General features: G+C 47.5%; 1 protein-coding gene across 3 annotated transcripts in view; it reads left to right on the forward strand.

The window, feature by feature from the left end:
- Positions 1-26,896, forward strand: part of TAF4 (TATA-box binding protein associated factor 4) — a 298,522-nt gene that overhangs the window by 128,982 nt on the left and 142,644 nt on the right. For all 3 annotated transcript variants that reach the window (XM_085619781.1, XM_085619783.1, XM_085619782.1), the window contains exon 3: positions 21,678-21,958. In XM_085619781.1, coding sequence (XP_085475907.1) covers positions 21,678-21,958 — 281 coding nt within the window. The remainder of the gene's footprint in view (positions 1-21,677; positions 21,959-26,896) is intronic.

Raw genomic sequence — 26,896 nt, forward strand, 5'->3', positions numbered from 1 at the left:
GTATGTCTTTCTCTACACCAAACCTTGCTCGCCAGTGAACATGCAGGTGACCAGGCACCACAGACTGGCACTTGGTGACCTAGATTTTCTAACTCCACATCCCACACCTGAGTTTGATGGTCCAAGCTTCCTCCAGCAAGATGAATCCTAATTCGTTACCCACAAACACCTCAAGTATAAATGGAAGGAGGCATTTGGGAAATGTCTGCTCTCTTCTGCCAGCCTAGACTTGTGGTCTGTCAGTACCAGTTGCCTACTAGGCTGGCATACACACACTATCGGGCATCTGATCCATGATTTCTTGCCAGAGATCCCAGAAGAGTTTAAGGCCTTGTTGGCTCAATTCAGTTGGGATGGAGCTAAATGTGATTCATGCTGATCTGAACATTACATATGGCTTGGCACGAGCATTCCGCTGGACCACGCATGGATGAGATCCTTCTGTCTTTGGTGGAGCCTACCTTTTTGGGGAAAAAACGCATTCGGCCCTGAAGGGTTTCAAGGAAAGCCATACCAAGTTTGCTGTGTGGAAAATACCAGCCCCACCCCTCGCCCCTGATGTAGTCACCTCAGCCCTTTTGTGGCAGGGGACGGAGAACCAGGCAGGCAATATGCAGGTCACCAGGGGCACGATCTTTCTAGAAGCCATTCCTGCTGCACCAGGGTCCAAGCCTCTTTAGATCGCCCTTAGCAGTGCACAGCCACCTTTTGCAACACAGGATCTAAAACTTTCTCCCAGGGTGGCAATCATCACATCTGTCAAATGGTTCTCCTGATTGTTAAGCCGGGTTATGCCAATTTCTGACCCTTCACAGCTTCCCCATCACATCAGAGCAGCTCTCATAGGAGTGCCTATAAAGGTTGCTGCATGAGGTGCAAGTTCACTCTCCTAAGGGGCCATCGAGACGGTGCCAGATGTGGAAATAGGGGCATATTTTTACTGTAGTTATTTCTCAAATCGGTAAAAGGGCAGAGGCAGTCCTCCTATTTCAGATCTTTACCATCACAATACTTTCCTGTGAAAGGACAAATTCAAAATGCTAACACTGGTCCAGATTCTGTCTATCCAGGATCCGGGTGTCTGAATGGTAGCCTTAGATGTGCAGGGTGTTTACTTTCACATGCCCATTCTACGGTCCCACAGATGTTACCTTCTGTTCAAGGTCAGCCTAGAGTGTTTTCAGTTAGCTGTGTCCCCTTTACCATACCAGTGCCCCTCAATTGTTCACGAAATTGATCATTCTGGTCGCTGCCCATCTTTAGCTTTTGGGTATACCAGTTTTCCCATACCTCGATGACTGTTTATTGAAGGCGGGCTCACCACAGTTAGTCATAGACCACCTTTAGGCAACGACAAACCTCCTAACATCATTGAGGTTCTCATTCAGCAAGCCAAAGTCACACCTGACTCCTTTGTGAAGACTTTCCTTTTAATAAACCGTCTTGGATATAGTGCAATTCATGGCCTTTCTCCTGCTGCAACTAGTCTAGGATAGTTGGGCTATGACCTAGATGTGTTGGTCTCTGTTCTGTATCTCGGTGAGCCTGCTTGGGCTGGTGCCCTCATACACCCTGCTGGTTCACTTCTCCAGGTGGCATATGTGTGCTCTGCAGTGAGATCTGAAATCTCTGTGAGCCCAGCGACAAGGAAACATGGTGGATGTCTTCTAGGTTTCGGAGGAGTCTGCAGTGGTGGCTGTCCGACCACACTATAACCAGCAGCAGAACTCTCTAACTTCACTAGCCAGAGGAGTTGGTGGTGATGGATGTTCACTGCTACTTTGGGGAGGCCATGTTGGATAGGGTAAGATAAGAAGTCTCTGGTTGCCGTTAGATGCCCGGCTCGACATAACTCTGTTTGGGCTGTGGGCCATCTGCCTGGCTTGAAGGCTTTCCTGCCATTCATCATGGGAAGGCTGGTGCAGTTTCTCAAGGACAACACCACTGTATTTTATACAGCAACAAGCAAGGCGGAATGGAGTCCAGGATCCTGGTCCAAGATGCTCTGCGCCTCTAGAGTAGGCTGACTAGCTGAGTCGGCAACACCTTGTAGATCATGAATGGTGGCTGCATCCTGAGGTGGTGCATGCCATCGTCTGACATTGTGGAGAATCCTTGCCGGATCTTGCTGCCACCCATTGAGAATGCCCAGTGCCAAAAAATAGATAGAGCGTCCAATGGAACGCTGAGCATAAGAGACCATTTCAAGCTAGATTGAAGCACGGAACTCCTGCACACATTTCACACTCTTCCTATCCCTCCTATTGGCCAGGAGAGTGTGGTTCCTGGAATTTCTGGGCATGAGTATCAGTTCTCAAATCAGTCTACTCCTTCTGTCACACCTCCATGCATGGAGATTGAATGTCGTCAGTTGACTGTGTTTAATCTTCCACTGGTGGTTGTATATGTGATCTTTGCTGCCAGGCACGACACTATGAAGTACATTTACATTAGGCACTGGGAGAATTTTGTGGCATATTGTGGAGTTTGCAAAAGGGCCCCTTTCCAAGCCAAACAGTTGGATATTTTATTGTTTGTTTTCTCTTTGGCCCAGCAAAGTATTGCAGTGGGCACTATTAAAGATTGTTGTCCCTTGCGTCTTATTGCGCCTTCCTGACCCACTGCCATTGTTTAAGTCACATATTGTAATGCTGTCTGTTAAAGATTTGACACACATTCCCTCTCCCCCACCCCCCCGTACCCCACCATTAACAGTTTGTGATGCCAAAGTGGGATCTTAATTTGGTCCTGGCGTCCTTCATGGGCAACCCCTTTGAGCCATCACACAACTGTCCATTGCGTCGTCTGACTCTCAGAACACTCTTTTTAATTGCGATCACTTAAGTACATTGCTAGAGTGGACTCTTGGCTCACTCAGTGCAATGTACCCTTTCCATCTTTTTCCCTGGTCAAACTAGTGTTAAGGACCATGGCAGTGTTTTTGCTATGTGTCGTGACTCTTTTTCATATTGTGCAATACATTACCCTCCCAACATTCTTTGCTGTGCCTCACCCCTTGAAAGAGGAGGAGAGAGATCCCTTTAACTGGACACGAAAGACCATAGAGTTAATTCTCAGTGCTTACTGGGGTTCTTGGGGCAAAAAAAAGATGAGATGGTGCAGAAATGGATTTTTATCATTGTGGATCGTCTTCTGCATTAGGATCTGCTAGGCAGTGGCCAATAAACAGCCTTCAGAAGGACTGAGGACTGACTCCACCAGGTCCATGGCTACTACCACTACTTTGGCATGCAGAGTGCCTCTTGACATTCACCATCCTGCGACGGGCATCCATGCACACGTTCTCAAAGTAGTACTGCCTTGACAGCCTCCTCTGATGGGAAGGGCATTTTGCCTATTCAGCCCTGTGGGATGTTTTTTTGATTCCACTCCACAGGCCATCCACCTTGGGGTGGGAGTTGGGGGATGAAGGGGGTTGGTGGGGTGGCGAAAACTGCTTTGGTATCTAAAGCTGAGGAATCAGCAGCTACAAGTTTCCATCAGAAAAAAAGTATGTCCTTGGGTATTTTTTTTTTTTTTTAAAGTGGATATCCTAACCACATATTGCTCACTACCCTCTCGTCTCCATATTTCTGTTCTGTGGAGTGACTTGAGTTTCCCATCTAAAAAGGTCACACATTACAAAAAGAGTAAAGCAAGAAACGAACAATGCACATACATGGATTGGACTTGTATGCAGTCTACTTCAGGGGCAGAAAGAGACCAACGCAGAGGCCTTTTCACTGGCTGCTAATTGATGAAAGAATAAAATTCAAATCTTTGTATATAGCCCACAAGACCCTCTGGAGGAAAGTGCCCCCAATCAATCGGTCTCTCGTCACCTTCTATCGTCCCATGAAATGCATACGTTCCGCTAACTTATTTCTAGCCTCAGACACTAAAACGAAAAGGGAAATATGTGGAAGCCCTTCCTTCTCACATAACACCGCCAGATTGTGGAACACCCTTCCTCCACATCTTCGCTCAGTGAACCACCATCTCTCCTTCCGGAAGCTTCTCAAAACCTGCTTGTTTCAAAACGCGGCCACATAACCGCCTAGCCTGCTGCTCTGCCTGAGGCTGCTAGCGCTGGGATGCCTCTGGGTAGCCATGTGTTTAACAAATGCTGAACAATAATAATCGTGGTGTGAAAGCACTGCTGTGGGAACTTCCAGGTCAGTCCAGTGCTCTGCTGAATCAGTATGTCCCCTAGAAAATTGATTAACTCGTCCTCCTGAAACCCCTGATGGAGGAATACAAGAAGAGGGTGAGGGCTGTAATTCAAAAGGGCATGCAAATCACAAGTACCTGCCTTAAACCTTTGCTCGATTTTTGTATACAAGATTTTGTGGCCATGATTCTAAGGTTAGGTGCCTAAAGGTCTCCTATAAGAAGGAGGTATATCCTCTGTTATAAACATCCTTTTACTGGGTGCATTGCAAAGGTGATGAAGGCTTTGTTCTTCAAAGGACCTATTCATGGGGGGCGTTATCCCAACGAAAAGAATGGGCGTAAAGGGAGGTTTACAGTGTACAACATTATACACCACCTTCACTTCACAATGTGGCCCCCTAGGGTACATGATCAGAGTGGCAGTATGGATCCCCTTCAAGAAACACATTTGGACTTAAATCCAGAGAAAGAGGAACTGCCTCAAGAAGATCAAGTCCATCCAGTAAGTGACTAAACAGTGCCCCGTCTTTACAGAATGTCTGTCGGAGGAAGGATCTGAGGTTTTGCCCAGGGGTGGAAGAAAATCACCTGCAGCAAATGGATATTAAACATAATCCAATGTGGTTACTTCATAGAAATGCTAAATCATGCTCAAACAGTAAAACCACGAACAAAGACATGCAGCAAATAACGCTTGCATCTATGACAAGAAGACTCAAAAATTCAAAATACCGACACTGCAGAAGGTCCTCTCATTCTTGGAAAAGGAAGATTATATGCCAGCTACGACCTTAAGACTGCCTACCTGCACATATCAGAAAATTATTTTGTGGTGGACAAGGTACGTTATTGTAAAAACCTTTGGTGCGCACACTTTCCCAAAATGTCTTGCTGTAGGAGTACCAGACCCACGTAGAAGAATACCTGTTTACCCAGATTTAGGCGATTGGCTGGTCAAGGCGAACCTGGTACCCTTAGCCTATCAGTATGATTTCTGAGAACCTAGGGTTCGGTCACTTAGATCTACCAGCATGGGGCGTAGAGATACCTAAAGAAGCCGGAAGGCCAACTGCAAGGAAGTGCTACTGTGAGAAGTAGAGCCAATTCACAAACTGGTGTAACAGGAAGAGGCTTAATAAAGGCTGGTCACAGGACGCTACAGTAGTTGATTATTGATACACCAAGTGGAGTAATAAGGAGATGTTTCTTCACTGCACCAGTCATTCAAATATTTCTAGAGGTAGCAAAAACAATAGCAACCCCGGGGTTGGAACCTAACCCCAGTGCTGACCCAGCTCAGGAGAGCACCTTTTGAACCAATTCACAACATGGGTCTCAAACGTAGGACTCTGAAGACTGCCTTCCTATTTTGTATCATCTTTACGAAGAGTTGGCGAGTTCCAGGCTCTTACTACTTTGGAGTCTTACTTACTCAAGGACAGAACAGTGTAGAGCACAAACCTGCAGGCAAAGGTGGTATCCCACCGTTTCAGTCTACCCAAGGCATATACTTACTTTCCTATATTCCTGCAGCATAAAAAACAAGCAGAGCCGTCCTACACATGTTGGATGATAAAAGGATTTCTGTGTTTTTCTTAAAAAAGCAAAAACAATCGGGAAGGGTAACAAGTTTTGTACCTCCTTTGCACAAAGTTTCCCTAGTCATTAAAGGAACTACTGCAAGATGGATAGGTTAAGACCATCCAAACATGTTACAAAACAGTAGGCATGACATTGGGAGGAAATCCAAGGGCACACTCGACAAGAAAAAAATGGAGCAACACTCACCTTCCTCACTAATGTATTTTTATGGTTTAAATCTGTTTTATTGATTTTAAAAAGGCAAAAAAACAAACAACAGGACATCATGCTCCTGAAAGACAGCGCAATTCAGACAGTTAGTGTCAGCTATGGTAACATTACTAAGTTAGATGCAAGGAGTGGGTCAACAACAAGGACCCTCCGCAACCAACGCAAAACCCAAAAATCAAAACTCCCCGCTAACCCCCCCCCCTTGTCCACAGTCCATGAGTAGAAATAAAAAAGGGAAAAAAGGACGGTCCCCGATGCACGCAAGTCATCGTGGCCTTCGAGGCTTGCGTTTCGCAGGAAGTTGAGTATCCGCAAGGCGGAGGAGCCTAAGGTACCGGGAGCACGTTAATTCCCGGAACTCCGTTGTAAGCAGAGACAGAAAAGGCCGCCATAGCTCTGGGAATTCCTCCCCCTTGCCCGCAAGAGTGAGGGACAACTTCTCCATGCCCAAGATCTTCCACAGCCGCTTTAGCCAGCCCGAGTGCGGAGGAGCCTGGGGGGAGCGCCAATGTGCTACTATGTTCTGAGTGGCTCCCCCTTGGGCAATGGCAATGAGGCGGCCTCTCCGGGATTTCGGGGGATATGTTAGTGGGTTGGGTAGGCCAAGGAGGACATAGGCTGGAAAGCGAGCAAGCTGCGTATCTAGGTGAGCATCTACTTCATCTAAAATTGTTGCCCAGTAGGACTGGATGCGATCACAGCTCCACAAAATATGCTCCAAATAACCCACCTCCCCACAGCCCCTCCAGCACATATCACTAACGTGAGAGTCAAAGCGGTGGAGTTGTTCCGGTGTATGATACCAATAGGTGGCGACCTTGGTCAGCGTCTGTTAATCCTGCATGGTACGCCGAGTGTCTAGCTCTGTAGTATATGCTGTCCCATTCTTCGAGAGACTCCTCCCCAACTCCCATCTTGCCCGTCCGGCGTTATAGCTACAAGCAAGTGTTTATAGAGATCAGAGATGAGTTTTTTATCGGAAGACCGAGTAATCAGCCACTTCTCATATGGGGTTAAGAAGCGCTGTGCCCCGGCTTTGATTTGAGGCTGAAGTGCCCAGTGTCGGAGTTGTAAATATTGTAGCCGATCAGACTCTGGACCGCCATGGTGTGTCTTGACTTGTGGGAAGGATAGTATGCCCTCTAGATCAAACAGATGACCCAGGGACCGGCAAGAGGTAAGACGCCAGCTTGTAAATGCCCTAGTATCCAACCCAGGGGTGAAATTTGGATTGTCAAACAACGGGGTCATGGGGGAGGGAAATGTGGTTAGCCCATGTGAGGAGGTAGCAGTGCGGTCCCAGGCCTCCAATATAGTGCTCATGATATAAGAGGCGTAGAGGTTGGCCGGCCTATGCTGCTTCCGAAGAAAGGGGGATACCCTGTAGGGGCTTCGCCGCAACCGCCTGGTCCTGAAATAGCCAGTGCTTTTCGGATTCTAAACTGCTCTACTCGACTAGATAGCGGAGCTGTGCCACGTAGAAGTAGAGCTGCAAGGACGGTATGCCCACCTCTCCCTGTTCCGGGGGGAGAACAGCAATCTTTTGCTTAAACTGAGGCCTGCGCCCCTGCCATATAAAGTGTGCCAGTTCGGACTGGGTTTGTTGAATGCAACCTGCGGGAGGGCGCAGCGGAAGAGTTTGGAAGATATAAAGGATTTGGGGGGGGGGGGGGGGGGGTGGTATGGTCATCTTGACAGCCACGATTCTGCATAGCCAAGAGAGGGGATAGTGCTTCCATTTGCCTAGTTCCCTGCAGACATGAGCTCGAAGCCTGTCGTAGTTGGCCGTTATGGTGGCTGGGATCGTTGGGCCCAACTGCACCCCCACTGGTAGGGGACCGTAGTGGCGGACCACTGGAGAGGGTGCTCTCCCTTTACTCAGGCTAATGTGGTCGTGGACAGTGAGATGTTTAAGGCGGTTGATTTATCCATATTCATCCTAAAGCCCGAGGCTAGGGAGAGGTTATGGAGCTCAATGAAAAGGGCCCGCAGCAACTGAACGGGGTCAGTGAGGGAAAGCAGAATGTAGTCTGCATACAAGCTGATCTTATGTATATCTCCCCCGAATTTGATCCCTGCTATAAGAGGATGTTGTCTAACTCTCCGCGCCAAAGGCTCCATGTAGAGCGCAAATAGGATAGGCGAGAGGGGACATCCCTGGCAGGTGCCCCTCTCTATGGGTAAACGGGAGGACGTCTGGCCATTTACCCGGACCGTTGCCCGGGGCATGTGATAACAATTCAATATCCGGGTGCGCAACTTTTCCCCAAAGCAAAACCGGTGCTATACTTGCTCTAAGTAGGGCCAGTGAACCCTGTCGAAGGCTTTTTCGGCATCAATCGCCAGTAGCATATACTCCCCCTGCGTGCGAGAAGCTTTTTCAATAAGATGGAGTACCCTCTTCGTGTTATCGATGGTTTGCCGTTGCGAGATAAAACCTGCTTTATCTGGCTCCACCAATTGAGTCATGTATGGGGCAAGACGTGTCGCCAGGATGCTAGTGTATAATTTAATATCCATGTTTAACAAGGAGATCGGTCTATACTTGCCGCAACTTGTAACGTCCTTACCGGGCTTCGGTAAAACAATAACCGAGGCCTCCAGCATTTCTTCCGGGATCGCTCCCGCCTGTGCAAATGTATTAAAAAGATCACACAGCAAAGGGGCTACCTGGTTGCAAAAACCTTTATAAAAGGCCGCAGAATAGCCATCCGGGCCAGGCGATTTGCCGAGGCGGAGGCAGGAGATAGCCGCGACCACCTCCTACAGTCCAATATCTCTGTCCAGTTGAGCGACCTGGTCCGCAGTCAGGGCAGGTATCTGAGCCGCTTTTAAATAATCAAGGCTATGCAACATATCAAGGGAATCCCCCGAATACAGCTTAGCGTATTCAGCCCTGTCCTGATCCAACGCCGCCAACTGTTTTCGTTCAGTACAGAGCTGGCGCCAAGCCTGAGCGGCCCCGGTGCGTTGGTGCATCTGCTCCAACTCCACCACCCTTTGTGTGAGTTTGTCCCATTTCCGGCTACGCTCCCTGTTATCTGCAGCGGAAATTGCTATGAATTCTCCGCGAAAGACCGCTTTAAGGGCAGTCCATTGAGTCGTGAGCGAAGTGTCCGCGTTAGCATTAATTGCTAAGTAGTTCGCGATGGCTACTTTAATCTGATCCACCGTGGAGGTGTGGTGGAGCAAGGAGTCACGAAGACGCCAATGCCGCAGCGGTAATTGCGTGTGTGGGAGTGAAAAGGAAGCCATGACCGGAGAGTGGTCCGATAAAGACGCAGGGAGAATCTCAGCCTCCGTAGCTAGTGTCTGCAGAGGGGCGGAGCACAGAAAATAATCGAGTCTGGCATAGGTCTTATGAGCCCCTGAATAAAAAGTGTATTCGCGTCTCGAAGGGTGGAGGTGTCGCCACAGATCCACCAGGCCCAAGTCACGAATATGGGTCAAACCAGACCGAGAGAGGGCCCCACTTGACTAGTGCGCTGGCACGAGCGATCTACAACGTTGTCAAATACTAGATTCAAGTCTCCTCCCCAGCAACAGGCGCCGCTCTGAGTTAGCTGTCGCTTCGGTGAGAGCGTGATGTCGTGATGTAGGAATTTATTCTACCCTTCGTTGGGAGCGTACACCGAGCCAATTACGAGGGACACCCCAGCCACAAGGAAATGATATGTAAGCAAGCGACCCCTAATCTCAGCACCCTTCTGAAGGAGTTTACCCTGAAAGGAGCGGGAAACGAGAATTGCCACCCCGGCTGATTTAGTGGAGCTAAAGGAAAAAAGCTGTGTAGGGAAGGCTCGGGACTTAAGCCTATGGTGAAATTTGGCAAGCAAGTGGGTCTCCTTTAAGATGCAAATATCGGCAGCCGAGTGCTCCAGGTAGCTCAGTACAGCCCTACGTTTGACTGGGTTATTCAATCCTCGGACATTAAGGGTCAACACTTTAAGCGGTCTACTTGGCATCTAGTGTACAAAAAGGGAATGAGTGATAGAAAGCGCAGCAGGGGCCCTAGGAGAAAGCAATGTGAGCAGGAGCGGGTTGTGACTGCCTAAGGTACGTTCCATAGTACATTCAAAAGAAAACGTAGATAAGGGGGACCCACCCAATAACAATAAGAAACAGGAAAGGAAGAGGAACAAAAAACATCCTGTATACCCAGGTAAATAATATCCCTGAAACAAATCCCAAACGGGGAGCAAAACAACCAGTCCCGTTAAGTGAAAGAGTCCGTCGTCCCAGGACAACTGGTCAATCAGCCACATAGGCGTCTACGTGAACCAAGAGGAAGACCCACTCCCACCGCTGCCCCCATCCGGCCTGGCAGGACAGTCATTTCCCTGTCGGGTCCTCTCCAGAAAGAGCTTCAGTAGCCACAGAGAGGGCCGCCTGCTGACCCTTAACAATCTCTGATCGGGGCGGCCCCCGAGACCTGTGCCGACCGCCCTAGCGCTGCCATCCCGCCGGGGACACCTCGGTATTTGATGCAGAGCTGCGGGCATCATCTTCCTCGGTGGGAGCTGCTAGACCCAACACCCGGCATGCCTCCACAAGTGAGCGAATCTGATAGTCTGTCAGAGTGGCGAAAGATGAGGCGAAAAGGGTGCCCCCAGGAGTAGGAGACTCCTTGTTGTCGGAGATGTTCAGTGACTAGGCGAATTTGGCGGCGCCGCTGCAGCGTAATCAGGGCTAGGTCCTGGAACAACACTGGGGAGTGTCCCTGATAAACAATGAAGTGAAGTGACCTCACCCTTGTGAGAATGGCCTCTTTAGTACGAAAGTCCTGGACACACAGGATGTCCGCTGGTGGCGCGTTGGAAGCATGGGGTGGCCCCACTCTATGCGCCCGGTCCAAGACCACCTCGGTTTGATGGGAGTCCCCTAGGATGTGGCGAAAAAGGCCCTGCGTGAACGCAAAGAGATCTCGGGTGTCCTCTGAGGCCTTGACTCCCCGGATTCGAATTTTGTGCCTCCGGAACCGGTTTTCCAAGTCCTCTAAGTGGGTCTGGATGTCGGCATTCTGGTCCCGAAGTCAAAGCTCCTCCTGCTGGAACATAGAGAGGTCCGTCACTGTGGTGTCACTTCTCTCCTCCAAAGAGGCCACCCGTTCTCCCACGCTGTCAACATCTCGACGAACCTCCCGGAGCTCCTCGACAAACTCCGCCTTTACTGATTGAATGTCCTCTCATAGAGTGATTCAAGGAAGGCTTTAGTGATAGGTTCATCCCCAGTGGACGAGGGGGAGCGCTCTGCGAGAACTTCCGATGTTGCGGCCGCCATGTTAGGCGTGGATTGTGCTCGACCGAAGATATCCTTAAGTGGCTTCCCCTTGCCGGTCTTGGCCTTGGACATTCTGTCGGGCCCTCACACGTGGCCGGGGCGCCGCTCTCGATCGCTGAACAGATGCCCCCCAAGAGCAGCGCCGGCACTGCCCCACAGCCGCAGCGCCCCCACCAAACCAGGGGAGGGCCGCGGCCCCATCACCGCCAACCTGTAGGCCGCACCGCGTCCAGGCCGCCACTCCCAGGCACTCCCCCTCCGTGGTGCGATCACAGCTGCCAAAGATGTCACCCAGAGTCACTGTAGTGGGCACAGAAGAGAAGCCAGCCGAACCTTTCCCATCGCTGGGCCACCACAGGCCCCCTACCCAGGATTGGGCCGCCTCCGGGTCCCTGTCGCTCACCTCAGGCTCCGCTGCGCCAGGCCAGCCAAGTTCGCCTCCCACATAGACGTCCCCCAGGCGTATCAGAGAGGGTTAATGCGCTTCGCAGGCCCACAAGGCAGGGTCCGTCGTGAGTGTCCTATGTTAGCTCCCAGGGGGGGGGCACAACAGGTCTCTCAAGCTCCCCGGCACCCAAGCGCCGCTTTCTACGTGGCTCGTGCCTCCCCCTCGCCTCCACGACGCCGCGTGGCTCAGACCCCACACCCGATGTCTCCTACCTATTTCGCCAGCTCGAGGCAGTCCGTCCTGGGGGCGCCACCTCCAGTGCAATAGGGCTCCACTGCGGTCCCGACGTAGGCAATTTGGTGCTGGCAGGGCCGTGGCGCTCCAGGTACCTCCGTCAGTCCAGGGGCCCCACTGATGAAAGGGCCGTTGCGCCCAGGGGCCCAGGAAACCTCGCAGTGCGCCACCCAGGCGCCAGGCTACCCGATCCTGGAGGCCCCGCACGGATCCCGCAGCGTGCGCCAGTCTCTGCCGCTGCAGTCACCTCTCCAGCAGGCTCCACTCCACTACAGGCCGGGGATCAGCACGACCCGCTCCGGCCCGGTGATTCCCCGTCGCTCCTCCAGCAGACACGGGCTCAGCTACACAAGGTCGAACAGCACGCCCGCATGGCACTCCAGGATGGCAGCAACACTGAGCCGCTTTGGTTTCCCCAGATGAACAGCAGCCGGGTCCGACCCAAGCATGCCCCGTCGAGACCGGGCGGCATTCCAGGCGCCCTGTGCTAAGGGATCGTCCGACCAGCGGGACCGCAGAAGGGAAGGCGGGGACAGGAATGCAGGCCTCGGCGATCCAGACCTGGACCACCGTGTCGTCAAGGATGCCCGATCGCGGGCGGCTGGAGCTGCCGCGCCGCCTCTCCGGATCGGGCTCTACGCTCACCCCCGCAGCCCGGACCTTGTGCCTTGTTCAGGTCCGGAGCGGACGCGCATCGGTCCCCAGGGCCGGACTACATCTTTCGGGCCCTCAAGGGCCAAGCTACGCTGTAGTGGGTGGACGGCGGGCAGGAGCCGAAGAGCGAGCGTCCTATCCCGCCGCCATCTTGGCCACGCCCACCACTAATGTATTTTTAAACAATATTTGCATGGCAGCCACACAGAGGTCTGTGCACATCTTCCTAAAGCTTTAATGTATAAACATTCAAACCAACAATGGGGCTCAGGTGGTACAATAATGATTAAAACACTTGTTTGCAAATGTACACTCTAGGAATCCCAGCCTCCCAAGGGAAGAGACTACCGCTACAAAATCAATGCACAGTACATGAATCCAGAAAGAAAATCACTCTAACAAAATGAAAACAACTGTGTAGGAGTAGTTGTGCAGCTTTAGGATTTTATGGGGATTCACATACCACTTCCACTTCCCTGGATAAGGTGAATTTGCAAACGAAGGACACTAAGTATAGTACAAGAAGAGGAAACCATACAAGAAAGTGGCGAAAATGGGGTAAAAAAAGTATCTGAAAATGAAGACTATGTTGGGAGGTTTCTGGGGCGTGTGATGTCGTCGTTCAAGAAGGGATAAGGGACCAAATGGAAGAATCCACTATGCACACAAGAAATGAAAAAAGCAGCTCAAAACACATTTCAGGCTCAAATACTAGCTGGTGAACCTGGTACCTTGATTCTATCCTCCTGTGAATCCAGAGCTTTCTATATGGTGAAAATCAACTCCTACAGCTAAGGAACCATTTCATTCATCTCCATGCCTGATTTTTCTCTAGCCACATCAATCGTCATCTATACCTTTTCAGATGTACTCCATGTCTCTCCTTCTAATATAATATTACATCACAAGCTTTCGGTATCTTCTTCCAAGCCAGTCTGCGTTCCTAATACCTAAATGCACCATTCTTGACTTTTACTTCAAATTCTCCTTCACTTTTCTGCATGCTCGCTCTAACTATACTCCCTATGTGATCTGCGCAACTCCGCTCCCACAATTCTCACTGGCACTTGAAACCCCATGCTAAATTTCTGTCACTTTTCCCAACTCCTGTGACTATAGTCTTCCTTTTTCTCTCAACACATTTATTCTATTCTCTTCATCTACCTCCTCCTGATGTTTTTCATTCTGTCTATACTATATTTCCCATTTCTCTTTTATTATGTGCACTAAATACTTGCACATCTTGTAGTTAAGATCCATTCCTCATTGCTTGTCTCTTATTCCCTTCTAAAATTATACCTGTTGGTTTATGTTTACGACTATCTGAAAGAGACAGTTAGTTATAGATTCCTTACCTTAGAATTACCCCCAGAGGTCAGACCGAATCCGTAGAATTTTTTGTCAGCAGTACCCCTGCCCATCGAAAGGTCGCTGGCATCGTGGTCACCGGGATGACGTCACGGCAGCTACTTAGACATCGCCCTCGCGCGTTGACCTCAGTTCTTTCTTTTTTCGCGCCAGCCAGCGCAGATCCGGAGAGAGCAGTACTTCCAGTCATTGTTTGACTGACTTTTTGCTGACTTTTCTCGATGTCGTTTTTGAGTCTTCGACTTCTGGTCCACGTCAGGGATGCCTGGTTTCAAGGCTTGCGAGTCCTGCCGACGGTTGATGTCGGTAATGGATCCGTGTTCCGACTGCCGGACCATGAACCCGAAGTCTTCGCGGGAGCGCTCGCTTCCCGTGGCCCCCACAGACTCCTCTGTGCCGCTCGAGGTCCCGTTCGCGTGAGAGGTCGAGGGACCGGTCGCGGCGCCACAGCCACCAATCTTCTTCCAAGTCTTCGCAGTCGTCGCTCTTCGACTTCTCCCCGGCCGACGCGACAAGGGATGCGGGTGGTGCCCCTCCCAGGGCTCTGCTTGCGGACCCTGTTGGGTCGAATCTGGGTGTTCCTCCCTTTCCGGGACCCGAGCGACCCCTGCCCAGCTTTGGAGTTTGATGCATGCCATCTTTGGGCAGTCCGACTTTGCCGGCGTGCCTTCGGGCCTCGTGGATTAGGCAGGGGGCCGTGGGCCTTCGACGCCGGCTGCTCCGGCCCCGGCACTGCAGGGTCCCCTTGGATTCGGATCGGCGTCGGTCGACCTGACTACACTGGCACCACGTCTGCCACCAATGCCTGTTGTGTCCCCAGCCGGCATCGACCCCTGCCTCCACCCCGACGTGGACACGGAGCCGGACCGGCGTGGACCGACGCCGGTTCTTGCGCCGACAGGTACTTTTTTATTATAGCCATCTACATCATGGTCAAAAAACATTGCCAGAGACAGGCAAAAACAATGCTTTTTTATTCTTAAATATAATACGATCTTAAAATACATCTCTTAAGGATGTGTGATGTACGAAAACATCTCCAGTATTTCATTTACAGAAATGTCCATGTAGAATAGCAACCCAGGCAGTCTAAGGATGCACATAACTGGCTTGCCTATTAGTTCACTATTGGCATTTTCAAGGTGGTTTGGTGGAAGCATGAACGTTTCAAAATTCATGTTTGAAAACTGTTCCTAAAAATAAAAAAAAATACTTGCCCTGGTTTAGTCTGATCTTCTAGTACTACTAAGCTGAAGCAGTTCTGCGTGTGAATAATATACGTATTTGCAATATCTGATGAGGCTTTTTCATTTTTGACACGCTTGTTGCAGAATGTCTTTAAAAATTAGGTTGGCCCAAAAGTTAACTGTGCAGACACCCTAGTTACTTGCTTTCTTTCACGTCGATTAATTTGTAAATAAATGCTTGCCAGTTTTGAACAGGGGGCATATGCAAAGCTCAAGAGTGCACTTGCGGCCTTCAGACTATAGATCTATATGGACGTTATAGATTATACAGCTGTGCCGGCGTCAGTGCAACATAACTGCAAGTAAAAAAAAAAAGCTATAAAGCAGTCAGTGCAGACTTTTTCATAAAGCTTTTTCTGCACCATACCTCTTGTGGAAGAGACGTGGCGCAGCAGCCGGGGTGCCTGACTCCAGACCACGGGGTTCATGGTTTAATTCCCGGCGCCGGCAACAGGTTAGCCCAGCACCATGTGACTCTGGGCAATAGCTCGCTTAATCTTCCTGACGGCCCCCAGCGCCGGGACACCTCTCTGGAGGTAGCTGTGTGCTTTACGAATGCTGGCATTTCATTCTTTCATTTCTTTACTTTCAGCCATTTGCAAAATTGCTAACACACATTGGCAAAGCCAATAGATCTTGCATAGGCAGGATCTATTGGCTTTGCCAATGCTTGTTGACTAGTGCCTCTACCCCTACATAATTTCTGATTTGTTCTCATTCTCCGCCCTCTCCCCCCTCTTGATCATTGACCTTACAATTCCCATGACTTGACACACCCATTCTGTTCCAAGGTAAATGTTCAAACAGTTATCAACACAGAAAAGAGCAAAGTGGGAGAAAAAGTCAGGCCGCCCCCCACTCAACACATAATCAACAGCCAGGACCTTAGTGGACAGATACCCTAAAATACCAGATACTGGAGTGTTCTATAATATTTTCTAACGACTCCCTCAACAGTGCGGTTTACTACCGCTACTTCAAGTGTCTATATGTCCAATTTTTAACACAATGTCACTATACTGCGGAGAAAGAATTCCCAACAAGATTTGGTTATAAATGATTAGAAAAAATGTGATCGGAAAAAATGTGAGTGGAGAGAAACCACCTCACTGTAGTAACACCAAGGGGGTCTTTCTAGTTGGTACTCACTAGCATACCCACTTATTATCATCAGTTGCTTTCTCACCATGAAAAGGAAAAGTGTTCCAACGTAAATTTTCTCAAAAGTGAAGGAAGGAAACAGTGAAACAAAAGTGGAATATGCACTGTTAGTGCTACTATCACATAAGTGCCCTGCTGGTCCATGTGAGAAAGAAAATGAAAAGCAATTTCCAACATTAAAAATGAGGTCCTACTCACTGGCTAGATTTAGCTTTATTCAATGCTGTGAGTGTCCTCAGTTAAAAAATGGTTCAACTCAGACCATTGTTACGTCCAATTTGCGCAACTTCATCAGGGCTAAGGGGATGACCAGTCTTCACTTCACTTAGAATAACCTCTTGGTCGAGTTGCTGCCAGTGTCCTTCGTACCTGCAACCAACTCGTTAGGCGGCACGCGCCAAATGGTCACGTATCCACCGGGTACCCACACTCAATTATGGCACCACTACCGAAGCCTGCCCTGATGAAGTTGCGCAAATTGATAGCAAGGAAACATGTTGGCGCTTTGGACGTAACAATGGTCTGAGTTGAACCATTTTTAACTGAGGACGCTCACAGCATCGAATAAAGCTAAATCTAGCCAGTGAGTAGGACCTCATTTTTAGGTCTCGCCTGACCCAGCGCTTGGGCGCTGGTCTGACGAGCTTCAAAAAATGCTACAGCCGGCTACAGCTTGCAGTGCATGTGCACAGGCATGCGCAAGCTGTGGCCCGTGGTAGCATTTTTCCCCCCAGCTTTGTAGCCAGCTTGCTAGAACGTGCAACAAGCACGCGCTCTTGCGCGCGCATCCATTGCGTGTTTTAGTGCGTCATCGCGATCACTTTTGCTTTCACAGCGATCGTGATCGCGATGACTTTCGTGGCCAATGCTTGTTTCCTCCAGTTTCCTCCTTTTTTTAAGTTTTATTTATTCCAGTTCGTGTGTCGCCTCTTTCTTCCTTTGCCCATCCAACCTCCGTTTTTGTTCTTCATTTTTCGTTATATCTCCTGCCCCCTTTCCACCTAGTGTGCTTCCTTCCCCTCCCTTGTTCCACCCTTCCTTCCCGCGTGCAGCATGCAGTCCTTCCGCGTCTCACCTCTTTCCCCACATTTCTACCTGCGCCACCTCTAATCCTATAACCATCCTCCCCACTTTGCTGTCTCTTTCTATACGTGGTCTGTCTCATTTCCCTCGTTCTCTGACTGCCTTTGTCCCAGTACCACCTGATGCACACCACCACACGTCCCTCTCTTAACCTCTCTCTCACGCTCCTTCTCTCCTACGTCACTCCCCCTCATTATACCATGCCATTGCACCTACTCCTCAACCCCCATCTCAGCCTACGTCTCTCTTCTTCCACATCATTACTTCCCCAGCCCTCCCTTTGCTCCCTCTCACCACCTTTACGCATCTTCAGGTGCACACTCTTAAGTGTGCACACACCCTTTTCATGCCCTGTACTCCCTTTCCTCGTGTCCCCTCTAGAGCAGCACTCTCTTTTAATGTTCTCTCTTTCACTTTCTTCCTTCCCATCACTTCTCTTTGCCACCCATTTCTTACTATATCCCACCCTTGAGCCCCCACCCTCACTTTCTTTTCTTCCCTTATTACGCTTCCACATTTCATTTTTTCACCTCTTCCCTCTGCGCCTCACGGCCTTCCTATTCTCCTCTCCACTATTCCCTCGGAAATCTTTTCTCTCCCGTTTCCTATGCTCGCTCCCCCACCCTTCTCCCGCCCTCCACGCCCTTCACTTCTCCAGCCTCCGTCTCATTCTCTCATCCGTATCTCATTGTTTTCGTCCCCACCGCCATCGTCTCATCTGTATCTCGTTAACTTCTCCACTCTCGCATCATTGTCCTCATTTTCTCTCCCTCTGCTTATCCGTCCTCATCTCCTTCGATTCTCCCTCACCCCTCTTTCTCATCTTCCGATGTTCTTTTCTCGCCTTGCAGCGTCCTTCTCCCCTTTCTATCTGCGTGAAACCCTTCTCTTCTCCACACGTCTTTTATTCTCTCCCTGCTCGCTTCTAGAACGTTTTCTGTCCCCACCACCACATATTCATCTACTCTTCCCCCTCTCCATCATCCCTTCTCAACTCTTTCTGGCCTCACCCCGACCTCGCACCTCATTTCCTTCAGGACAGTCCCCCCCCCCAACCTCCTCATCTCTTTCTTGCCCCCTCTCCAGCCTCCCTCTCCTCTGGCCTCACTTCCCTCCCTGCCCTCCACATCTTTCTTGCCACCCTCCTCTCCAGCCTCCCTCCCCTCTGGCCTGGTGCAACAACATCTACTGTTGCATGGCTAAACACTTATAAGGTCCCAAAGGCGAGACCTATTGGCTGTGCCAATGCTTGTTAATGTTGGAAATTGCTTTTCATTTCCTTTCTCACGGGGACCAGCAGGGCACTTATGTGATAGTTCCACTAACAGTGCATATTCCACTTTTCTTTCAATGTTTCCTTCCTTCACTTTTGAGAACATTTACGTTGGAACACTTTTCCTTTTCATGGTGAGAAAGCAACCGATGATAAGTGGGTGTGCTAGTGAGTGCCAACTAGCAAGCCCCCCTTGGTGTTACTACCGTGAGGTGCTTTCTCTCCACTCTCACATTTTTTCTGATCACATTTTTTCTGATAATTTCTAACCAAATCTTGTTGGGAATTCTTTCACTGCAGTATAGTGACATTGTGTTAAAAATTAGACATATAGACACTTGAAGTAGCGGTAGTAAACCGCACTGTTGGGACAGTCGTTAGAAAATATTATAGAACCTTCCAGTGTCTGGTATTTTAGGGTATCTGTCCACTAGGTCAGGTCCTGGCTGTTTATTAAAAGTTCAAACGGTGTCTGTCGGATCCTCCTCTGACCTTACCAAGCCACCTTTCAAACCTACAAAAGTACAGTGAACCTATAATGTTGAAGTAATTGGTTTTTTTTAGAACATAAATCAATGTTTGGTTGTAGTAGTTGTTTCTTTCTCTCCAGTTATGCCGTTCTGTTGAGGGCATTGATTTGGACTGGTTCAGGTTCCTAATTTTTGTTCTTTACTAGTCACTTCCTTATTCTTCAGATGGGCTCCTACCAATGGCATATGGAGTGCTTGATGGCTCAGTTCAGTCTATAACTTTTCCACCTGTACGTAGCACTGCTAAGTCACGTGATGCAGGAATCTCCATTCCTTAATACGGTGATTACACAGTCATGCCAGAAAATGTTGGGTATAAACAACGTCCAGCTATGGAAACGCACCAATACTGCATCTCCACTCGGCCCCCCTCAATACTGAGTTCACTCACTTTATTATTTCTTTTAAACTTTATATTTTCCCCAGTTGGCTTGATTCTCTATTCCACTACAATCAACCCAGCAGTACGAATTTATAAAATAAATGTGAAGAATATACTTAGATTTGACTTTATAGTGGAAAATTTCTTCTGTGATACTGAAACTGTACCAATATCAGGAAATCAAGGAAAATGATCATTCTGTTACTGACTGGCCTAAGTGAGTAGTAGGGACCAACTTTTGGAACCCAGGGTGAAAAACCTCTGTAAAGTATACCTAACTCAAATTAGTTTTTAATGTTAAACAAGCACATAATGCACATTTGAACGTTTAAAGGAATCTATTCCAAACACTTAAGACTTTTTTTCCTACCTTGACATTGCCATCTTTACAAGCCCATCACAGCAGAGCTTTGTGGTGCATGGCACAGGCACCAAGGACAGGCAAAAGAAATGTAGATTGATTACTGCAAATCTTTTCAAAGACTTTCCAAAAAGGGGCGAAGTGGAATGCAAAATTGAGTCATTGGGTGAATAGTTCAAAAAGTTTACTGTTGGACTAGTGGCAAGGTCAACGTAGATGTCACTGGGGGAATAAAGAGTGATAAATTATGTGGATTCCTTGTTTAAAGTTTGTAGGATATAATTACATTTTTTATGAAAGAGCATGTGATGCTGTGAGTGCATGAGCGTGGTATTCGAGGTTCACAGTAAGTTTTAAGCCGATTCGCATTTTTCCACATCTTTGAAACAGTCGTCTTTTTATATTTATAGTATATCGTTCTGATGTAAAGTTGTGATTTTTAGTCATTTTTCTATTCGAATAGTTTGATGCTTTGCATTTCAATCTACGGCTTTAGACCTTTATAGAGTTTATTTGTATGTCATGCAACACACTGAGTTATTAGTACGAGGTACCTTTTAGTGCTCATCAATTTAATGAAATTGTGAACTTGATAGTTGACACGTGCATACTTGTTGAGGCTTATCTAAAGTGGGCTGAAACTGGTTGTTAGATTATGCCAATGTACATCGATGTTCTGAGACTTCTCCTTGAGGCATATTTTAAATCGAATTTAGTTTGAAAGGAATGTGGGTGTGGTGTATTTCAGATTTTTCTGTCAGTTTATCTGATTGCAAAACTGTTCTGTTAATGACTAGTGGGGACCTGGAAGTGCAAATATGACCACAGTTAGATGTACATGCTTTGAAAGAAGCCCACACTTCAAAGCTGCATTTGAGAAACTTTACATTCACACCAAACTGGATTACCTGCTATTCCTGGAATCGGTGCTCTAGTCCTAGTTAAATTCAGGAAATAATAGTTTGTATCTCAACATTTAATCTGTGGAGCTCATTTATATTTGCATTGTGTCTGAAAACAAAACACAAATCCAAATAAAGTGGCTGGTAACTAACATCATTCAAGCACCTTTTGATGGCCTTCTCCTGTGATGGTGTGTTTGTAAGAGCAGTATTGTCTTCATTTTAGCGTTTGCATATTTGGTGTACTTTTTAAGTAACTTTGGGAAAATTCATACAAATTTGAAGGTAATTTCCATTTTGGGGGGGTGAAAGAATGTAAAATTAAGACTCCCAGCAGGCCCCAAGCCACACCTATCCTCCTGATCAGTCTTCTTGCTGATGGGGATGCGATGTTGGATGAGTAGCTAGAGGAGCTTATGCTGCCCATGCTGTATCTCAACTTTTCGCAGTTGGATCCAGTGTTTTTTTGTGTGCTGGCAAGGTCCAATTTCCATTGTAAATAAGCCTTTTTTTTGTTTTAGGTTTCAGGAACGCCAATAAGGAAAAACAAATCTGCCAACTTTCAGAAAGTGCAGTTATCGCTCTTAAATCTTTAGCATATCATGTTGCAAAACCATTAAGTTTCTGTTGAAAATAAAAATTATTTATTCTGCTTATTGTACCAAAAGTTCTATATTTGAAGTTTTTGGGGAATTGTATACTGCTCTGACGTGATTATATCCACACCTGCTAAACTAATCCTCACTTTATCTTTATTTTTTCCCTGAAGGTATGGTGCTTGTACGGAGCGAGAATGGACAGTTGCTGATGATCCCGCAGCAAGCCTTGGCACAGATGCAGGCGCAAGCTCAGGCACAGGCACAGGCTCAGGCTCAAGCTCAGGCTCAGGCTCAAGCTCAAGCTCAAGCTCAGGCACAGGCACAGGCTCAAGCTCAAGCTCAGGCACAAGCTCAAGCTCAGGCACAGGCTCAGGCGCAGTCGCAGAATGCCATGGCCCCACGCCCTGCAACGCCAACGACTGCCTCCCCGGTGCAGATCTCCAATGTGCAGGTCAGTGTCACACTCGTATATGGGGTTGTATGGGATCAAGCTGTAAGTTGGAGGGAATAAAGTGTGTGTTACTGACACTTGAACCTTAGTTTTCAAAGATTGTCCACATGAGCTCGATAGTTCACGAAGCCTGGCCTTTACATAGACCGTACGTTATTCAAACTAGTGGCTGGCTGCTCTAACTCAATCCTAGCAACTGGGGCACTGGAGCCTTGGCACGTCTTGGTCATCATGTTGATGTCAAGGTGAGGCACTGCTCAGACTCAAGGGTATAAATTATATCAGTCAATGCTTTAATTCGTAAACCATTCCTAGATGGTTTTGATATGAAATATGTAGTAGTTTCCCTAACATATTTCACAAAATGAAATTCGGCACTCTTACAATGGTTTTCTTTTCTAATTTGTTTACGTGCCTTGAGCCATCTTGTTGTGTTAATGGTCATTTTCTGGTGAATAACTCGACCTGCAGATTCCTCACATATAGAATATCCTCCAGGCTGGACCTGAAAAAATGTAAATATCTCTCCCGTTTCAACAGGCGGCGGCGCTGCTCTGATGTCTCCTCAGATGTGACATCACAGAGCTGTGTATGGTGCCTCTCTGCTCCCTGACATAGGTTTGTCTTTATTTTCATGCCTTCCGACATGGATGCAGAGTTGCTTTCAGTTCTGAAAAAGAAAAAGAAATAGAGGTTTCATTTCTACTTTTCTAAGTACAGTGCTTATAGATAATGCCGCACAAAGATGAAGAGATCGGGTTGCAAAGGGGATATTCCTAAGACTTTTGCTTGGATTCACCTAACATCTGTGCTTGGAGTCTGGGTTCTACATGTGCCTCATGACCCAGGATTGCTCTTGGGATTATTTGATACTAATAGAACTTTGAGTGAAACCTTTATGCCCATCTGTAGGCTAAGCTGATCATCAGCCCTCTTCCGCTCCTGCTCCTGGGATGTGTGGCAAGACAGATGAGGTCTTCGAATTGCCTGTACTCTTGCCAAAGGTTACAATTGTCATCTTCACCTATATATTGTAGACTGTTTGTCCTGTTTCAGAACCCTTGTTGTCTGTTAATCAGACTTGATACTCGATCATGCCAGTTTGGAAATGGCTAGCTTCTGCAAAGGTAGCCTGCACAAAGAGGGCTTGTCATCACCGACCAGTCCCTGATGACCCAAAATTCTATCTTCTCACTCTCCGTCTTCGTGCCTATTGTTAAAAGGGCCTAGGGTTAAAAGTGCCTAGTTTACTGATGTCTGTTCTGGTCCTCCTCCGTCCTTCCCTGCTGACTAAGAGTTTTATTGACTTAATTGATGGGGAAGACCATGTTTTCACCAGGGAGCCTGGCTCTTTGCTCCTGCAACATCACGTCAATACTGATGCTTTACTACCAGATCGCCTGAGAAGCCATTTCACAGAAGTGGTAAATAGCTGTTTGGAGTTCTAAGACAACTTCTAGAATCTGGTCTTTACCATGGTCTTTGTGGCCAGAACTTTGGGATCCTCAGAGGTCTTTGCTAGACCTGCTTGGTTGAGGACCTTGGCCTTCGTAGCAATAATCAGGCAAATGGGCAAATGTGCTCAATGTGGCCTTTGATCGTTGTTACCTCTATAGCAAACCAGGCCAGAGGATGTTTTTGTTACCCGCTCAGTGGACCTATTATCTGTGGTGGGCATACTACACGGAAGTCATACCAGACATGTGACCTTGGGTGACGCCAACAGTCTCACTCTGATAACCAGCTGCTCCTGTGTTCCCATGTATGTGTAGTGAGGGGTGCCTTTCTAGGGTACTGGGAATAGAAGCAACAATTTTTGACTTATTTTTCCCAGGCTTCCCCTATCAAATCATGTTTAATGCCTCCTTGGGGAGCATGTCTGAATTGGTGTGCACATTCTGGGAAAGGTGCTGTTTAGTCTGAGTAAGTGAAATGGCTTTTCCCCACTCTGAGACCCACTTGTTAGTTTGTCTCCATTTAAAATACATGATGCACAGTTCCCAGTGGAAATAATGCATTGAAGTATGATCCCTTTGTAAAGGAGCCATTCTTTCTGGAATGCTCTCCAGTTGGTTTGTCAGGGATTTTACCCTGTGGTTCATTGCATTTTGTATTGTGTTAACTTGTTTCGTGACTGTACATTTCAACTTTGGTAGGGAACAGTGTTTAGGTTCCTCTTTGATTGTGAATTCTTCTTGCTTGTCTTCCACATTTCATAGTAATGAGGTGCCTTGCCTCTGTCTAGATTTGTTAAATGATCATGTCAGGGGGAGGCTGTATCTGTTTCAGCTGCTTGGATTACATTATGGTCCTAAGTTGCCTCTTGAGATAGAGAGTGGGTCAGATTGGTTGGTAACTTGCCAACTGGTAGGAAAGGGAGAGATGTTTGGAATAATTCCCAACATAATGCAAGCATGTGGAGGAAGTGCCTTTTGGGACACAAGTTTTTTGCTCGCTCCTTGGTGTGGTCTTTAACATGTGGATAACCCGGTTGTATAGAATTTTTAGTCTCAACAGTTGTTCTCCGATGGTCCTTGTTTCAGTCCACAAGGTTTTCATCCTGTTTGTGCCCAGGTTGAAAGTGTTGCCTGGTACGAACTTATACTACTGGGCACAAACACCCCTTCTTCAGAGTTTCTTTATTTGCTTGGGTTCCTCTGCCACCTTTGGTTCATCTTTGTGGGAAGGCTGACCCTATTGTGATTGATTGATGATGATTGATTGGGGTACTTATAGAGCGCAACTATCACCCTACGGGCATCTTGGCGCTTGCATTGGGAACCCGTCCTGGTTTTTCCCTGTAAGATAACCCATACTGGGTATCCCCAAGGTGAAAGCCAGGCATCCCGCCGCGGGGGGCCGTTGTGGAGATTAAGCAGGCGTGTTGCCCAGAGCTGCATAGTGTGAACTCATGCTTAGAGTGGGCACCGAAGCGAGAATTATCGAGTCCGTGGACAATTGGGTTCTGGACCCTGCCGCGTCGGGAATCGAACCCAGGTCCCAGGCCTGATCTCTGCTTCAGGGTATGCCTCCTCTAACCAGTGAGCTACACTTCTCCTTCAATTCCAAGGTAAGTAAGGGAGAGATGTGGTAAATGGCATCCTTTTAGGTAGGAAACTTCTTTTGGGGCTGCTTATGTGTGTATGTTCTGGGGGATCTCCCTTGTCAGACTTGCAGGTGGAGTATTTGTCTTTTGAGAAAACTGGTTACACTTACTTTTGGACTATCTTCCCATATATGCTAAACAGGATTTCTACGTCGTCTTACTTTCTCTTCCCACTGTGGGCTTAGAGGGAGCCTATTTGACCCCTTTCATGGTAGTTTTGTTATGGGACCTCTTAATTTGGTATGTGGATTTTATTTTTCTGGGTTCTTATTGCTTGGGCTTCTGACTGTGTAGTTGCGGCTATGTTAACCCCTTTTCCTTTTGTGTGCATTTTGCCTTTCTCCACTAAAGGGATGTCGTTTTTTCCTCCAAATGAATGTTGGAATAAAGGGTTTACTTATGACCTGTAATCATCTTGTTGTCAGTTGGTCTTCTCCCAAGAGAGACCGTTTCTATACTGCCTTCCTATGTGTTAAAAACATGCTCTGGAAAATGCTGCAGGATTTATTCTGTAAATTTTTATGGTTTTCTTCCGAGCCAACTCTGGGGGTTATTCAGTAGGTAAGAAATCCACATGTTGATTTATCCATCAGAAAAATTCATATTTACTTTTGATAGCTTGAGTATCCGCAAGAATCATAGCTAAGGGTTCCTCACCAACCTGCCCACCCGGTTTCCCATTCTTAGGAGTATTGTATATTATCTTTTGGTAAGATTCCAGGTTAGCTTGGTGCATGCATTTGTTACTTTAGTCAATCTAGTCTTAGGCTCTCTGGGTGTGGCAAAGAGGACATGAGTTGACATCAGAGCACCAGGGTTGCACAATGCACAGCTCTGTGATGTTACACATAGGTAGGCATCAGATTTGTTTTGGAGATACAGTGCCACCTGCTTGTCTTTGAGAGCTATTTCAACTTGTCCAGATTCAGTCTGGCAGCCGGAGGACATTCCAGAATTGAGATATCTGCAGGTAGATGGAGTATTCACCACAAACCGTTATCGAAGTTAAGGAAATTACTTGTTCATACTTGAATAATGTGAGTCTGAAGGGAAGCTCAAATCTTTCTACACACACTTGCTCACTTTACCCTAGTGATGTTCCTCATCTTTGCCCACCATTTAATGACTGGCACCTGAGCTACAGTCTGTTTTTTTGTTTCCCCCTTTTTGCCTCAACGGTCGAGTTTGTAAGCATATCATCTATTTTGCTTTATGCTACTTTACTTTGGGAACTGGTCTGTGCACAAATGGATAATTTGAGTGTATTTTGTTTTGGCAGTCTTTGTACCTGACACTTACATGACTAGTCCCAGATGCTTAGGGTGTTGGCCTTCAGTCCACTCTGGTCAATTCTGCCATAAGTGTAATGGGTGAGAACCCATTTTGGGAAGTATCCTAGGTGCCAATGGCTTGGTTCCTTAAATTTGGGAGTCTCCACGTACTTCCAAGTCGTTGCCATAGTATTGATTTCTTACTGCCTGGAAGTTGACAGTTCTTTGGGATTGTGAAGGGTCGTTTATGCTAAAAAGACAGCAGCATTTATTTTCCTGAGGGTAACCAGGCCTCGTCTAAGTGCTTTATCAGGATTCCCAATCTGCAGAAGATTTAAGCTTCCACTCTGCATGGTCATTTCATCCAGCTTTGATCTCAAGGATTTGTTTTTAATCATCTTTTCATTTTTTTCATGCTTAAACAAGAACATGTAAACATAACAATCATGCTGTTCTCATATTCATTCTCAAATACAGTACGTAGGTGATCTAAAATTATATAACATTATACGTATATTGGAATAACAGGGTGTAAATTATAAATTGAAGTTAAGACACATG

This window comes from Triturus cristatus, chromosome 7 (assembly GCF_964204655.1).
Source record: "Triturus cristatus chromosome 7, aTriCri1.1, whole genome shotgun sequence".
Lineage (NCBI taxonomy): Eukaryota > Metazoa > Chordata > Amphibia > Caudata > Salamandridae > Triturus > Triturus cristatus.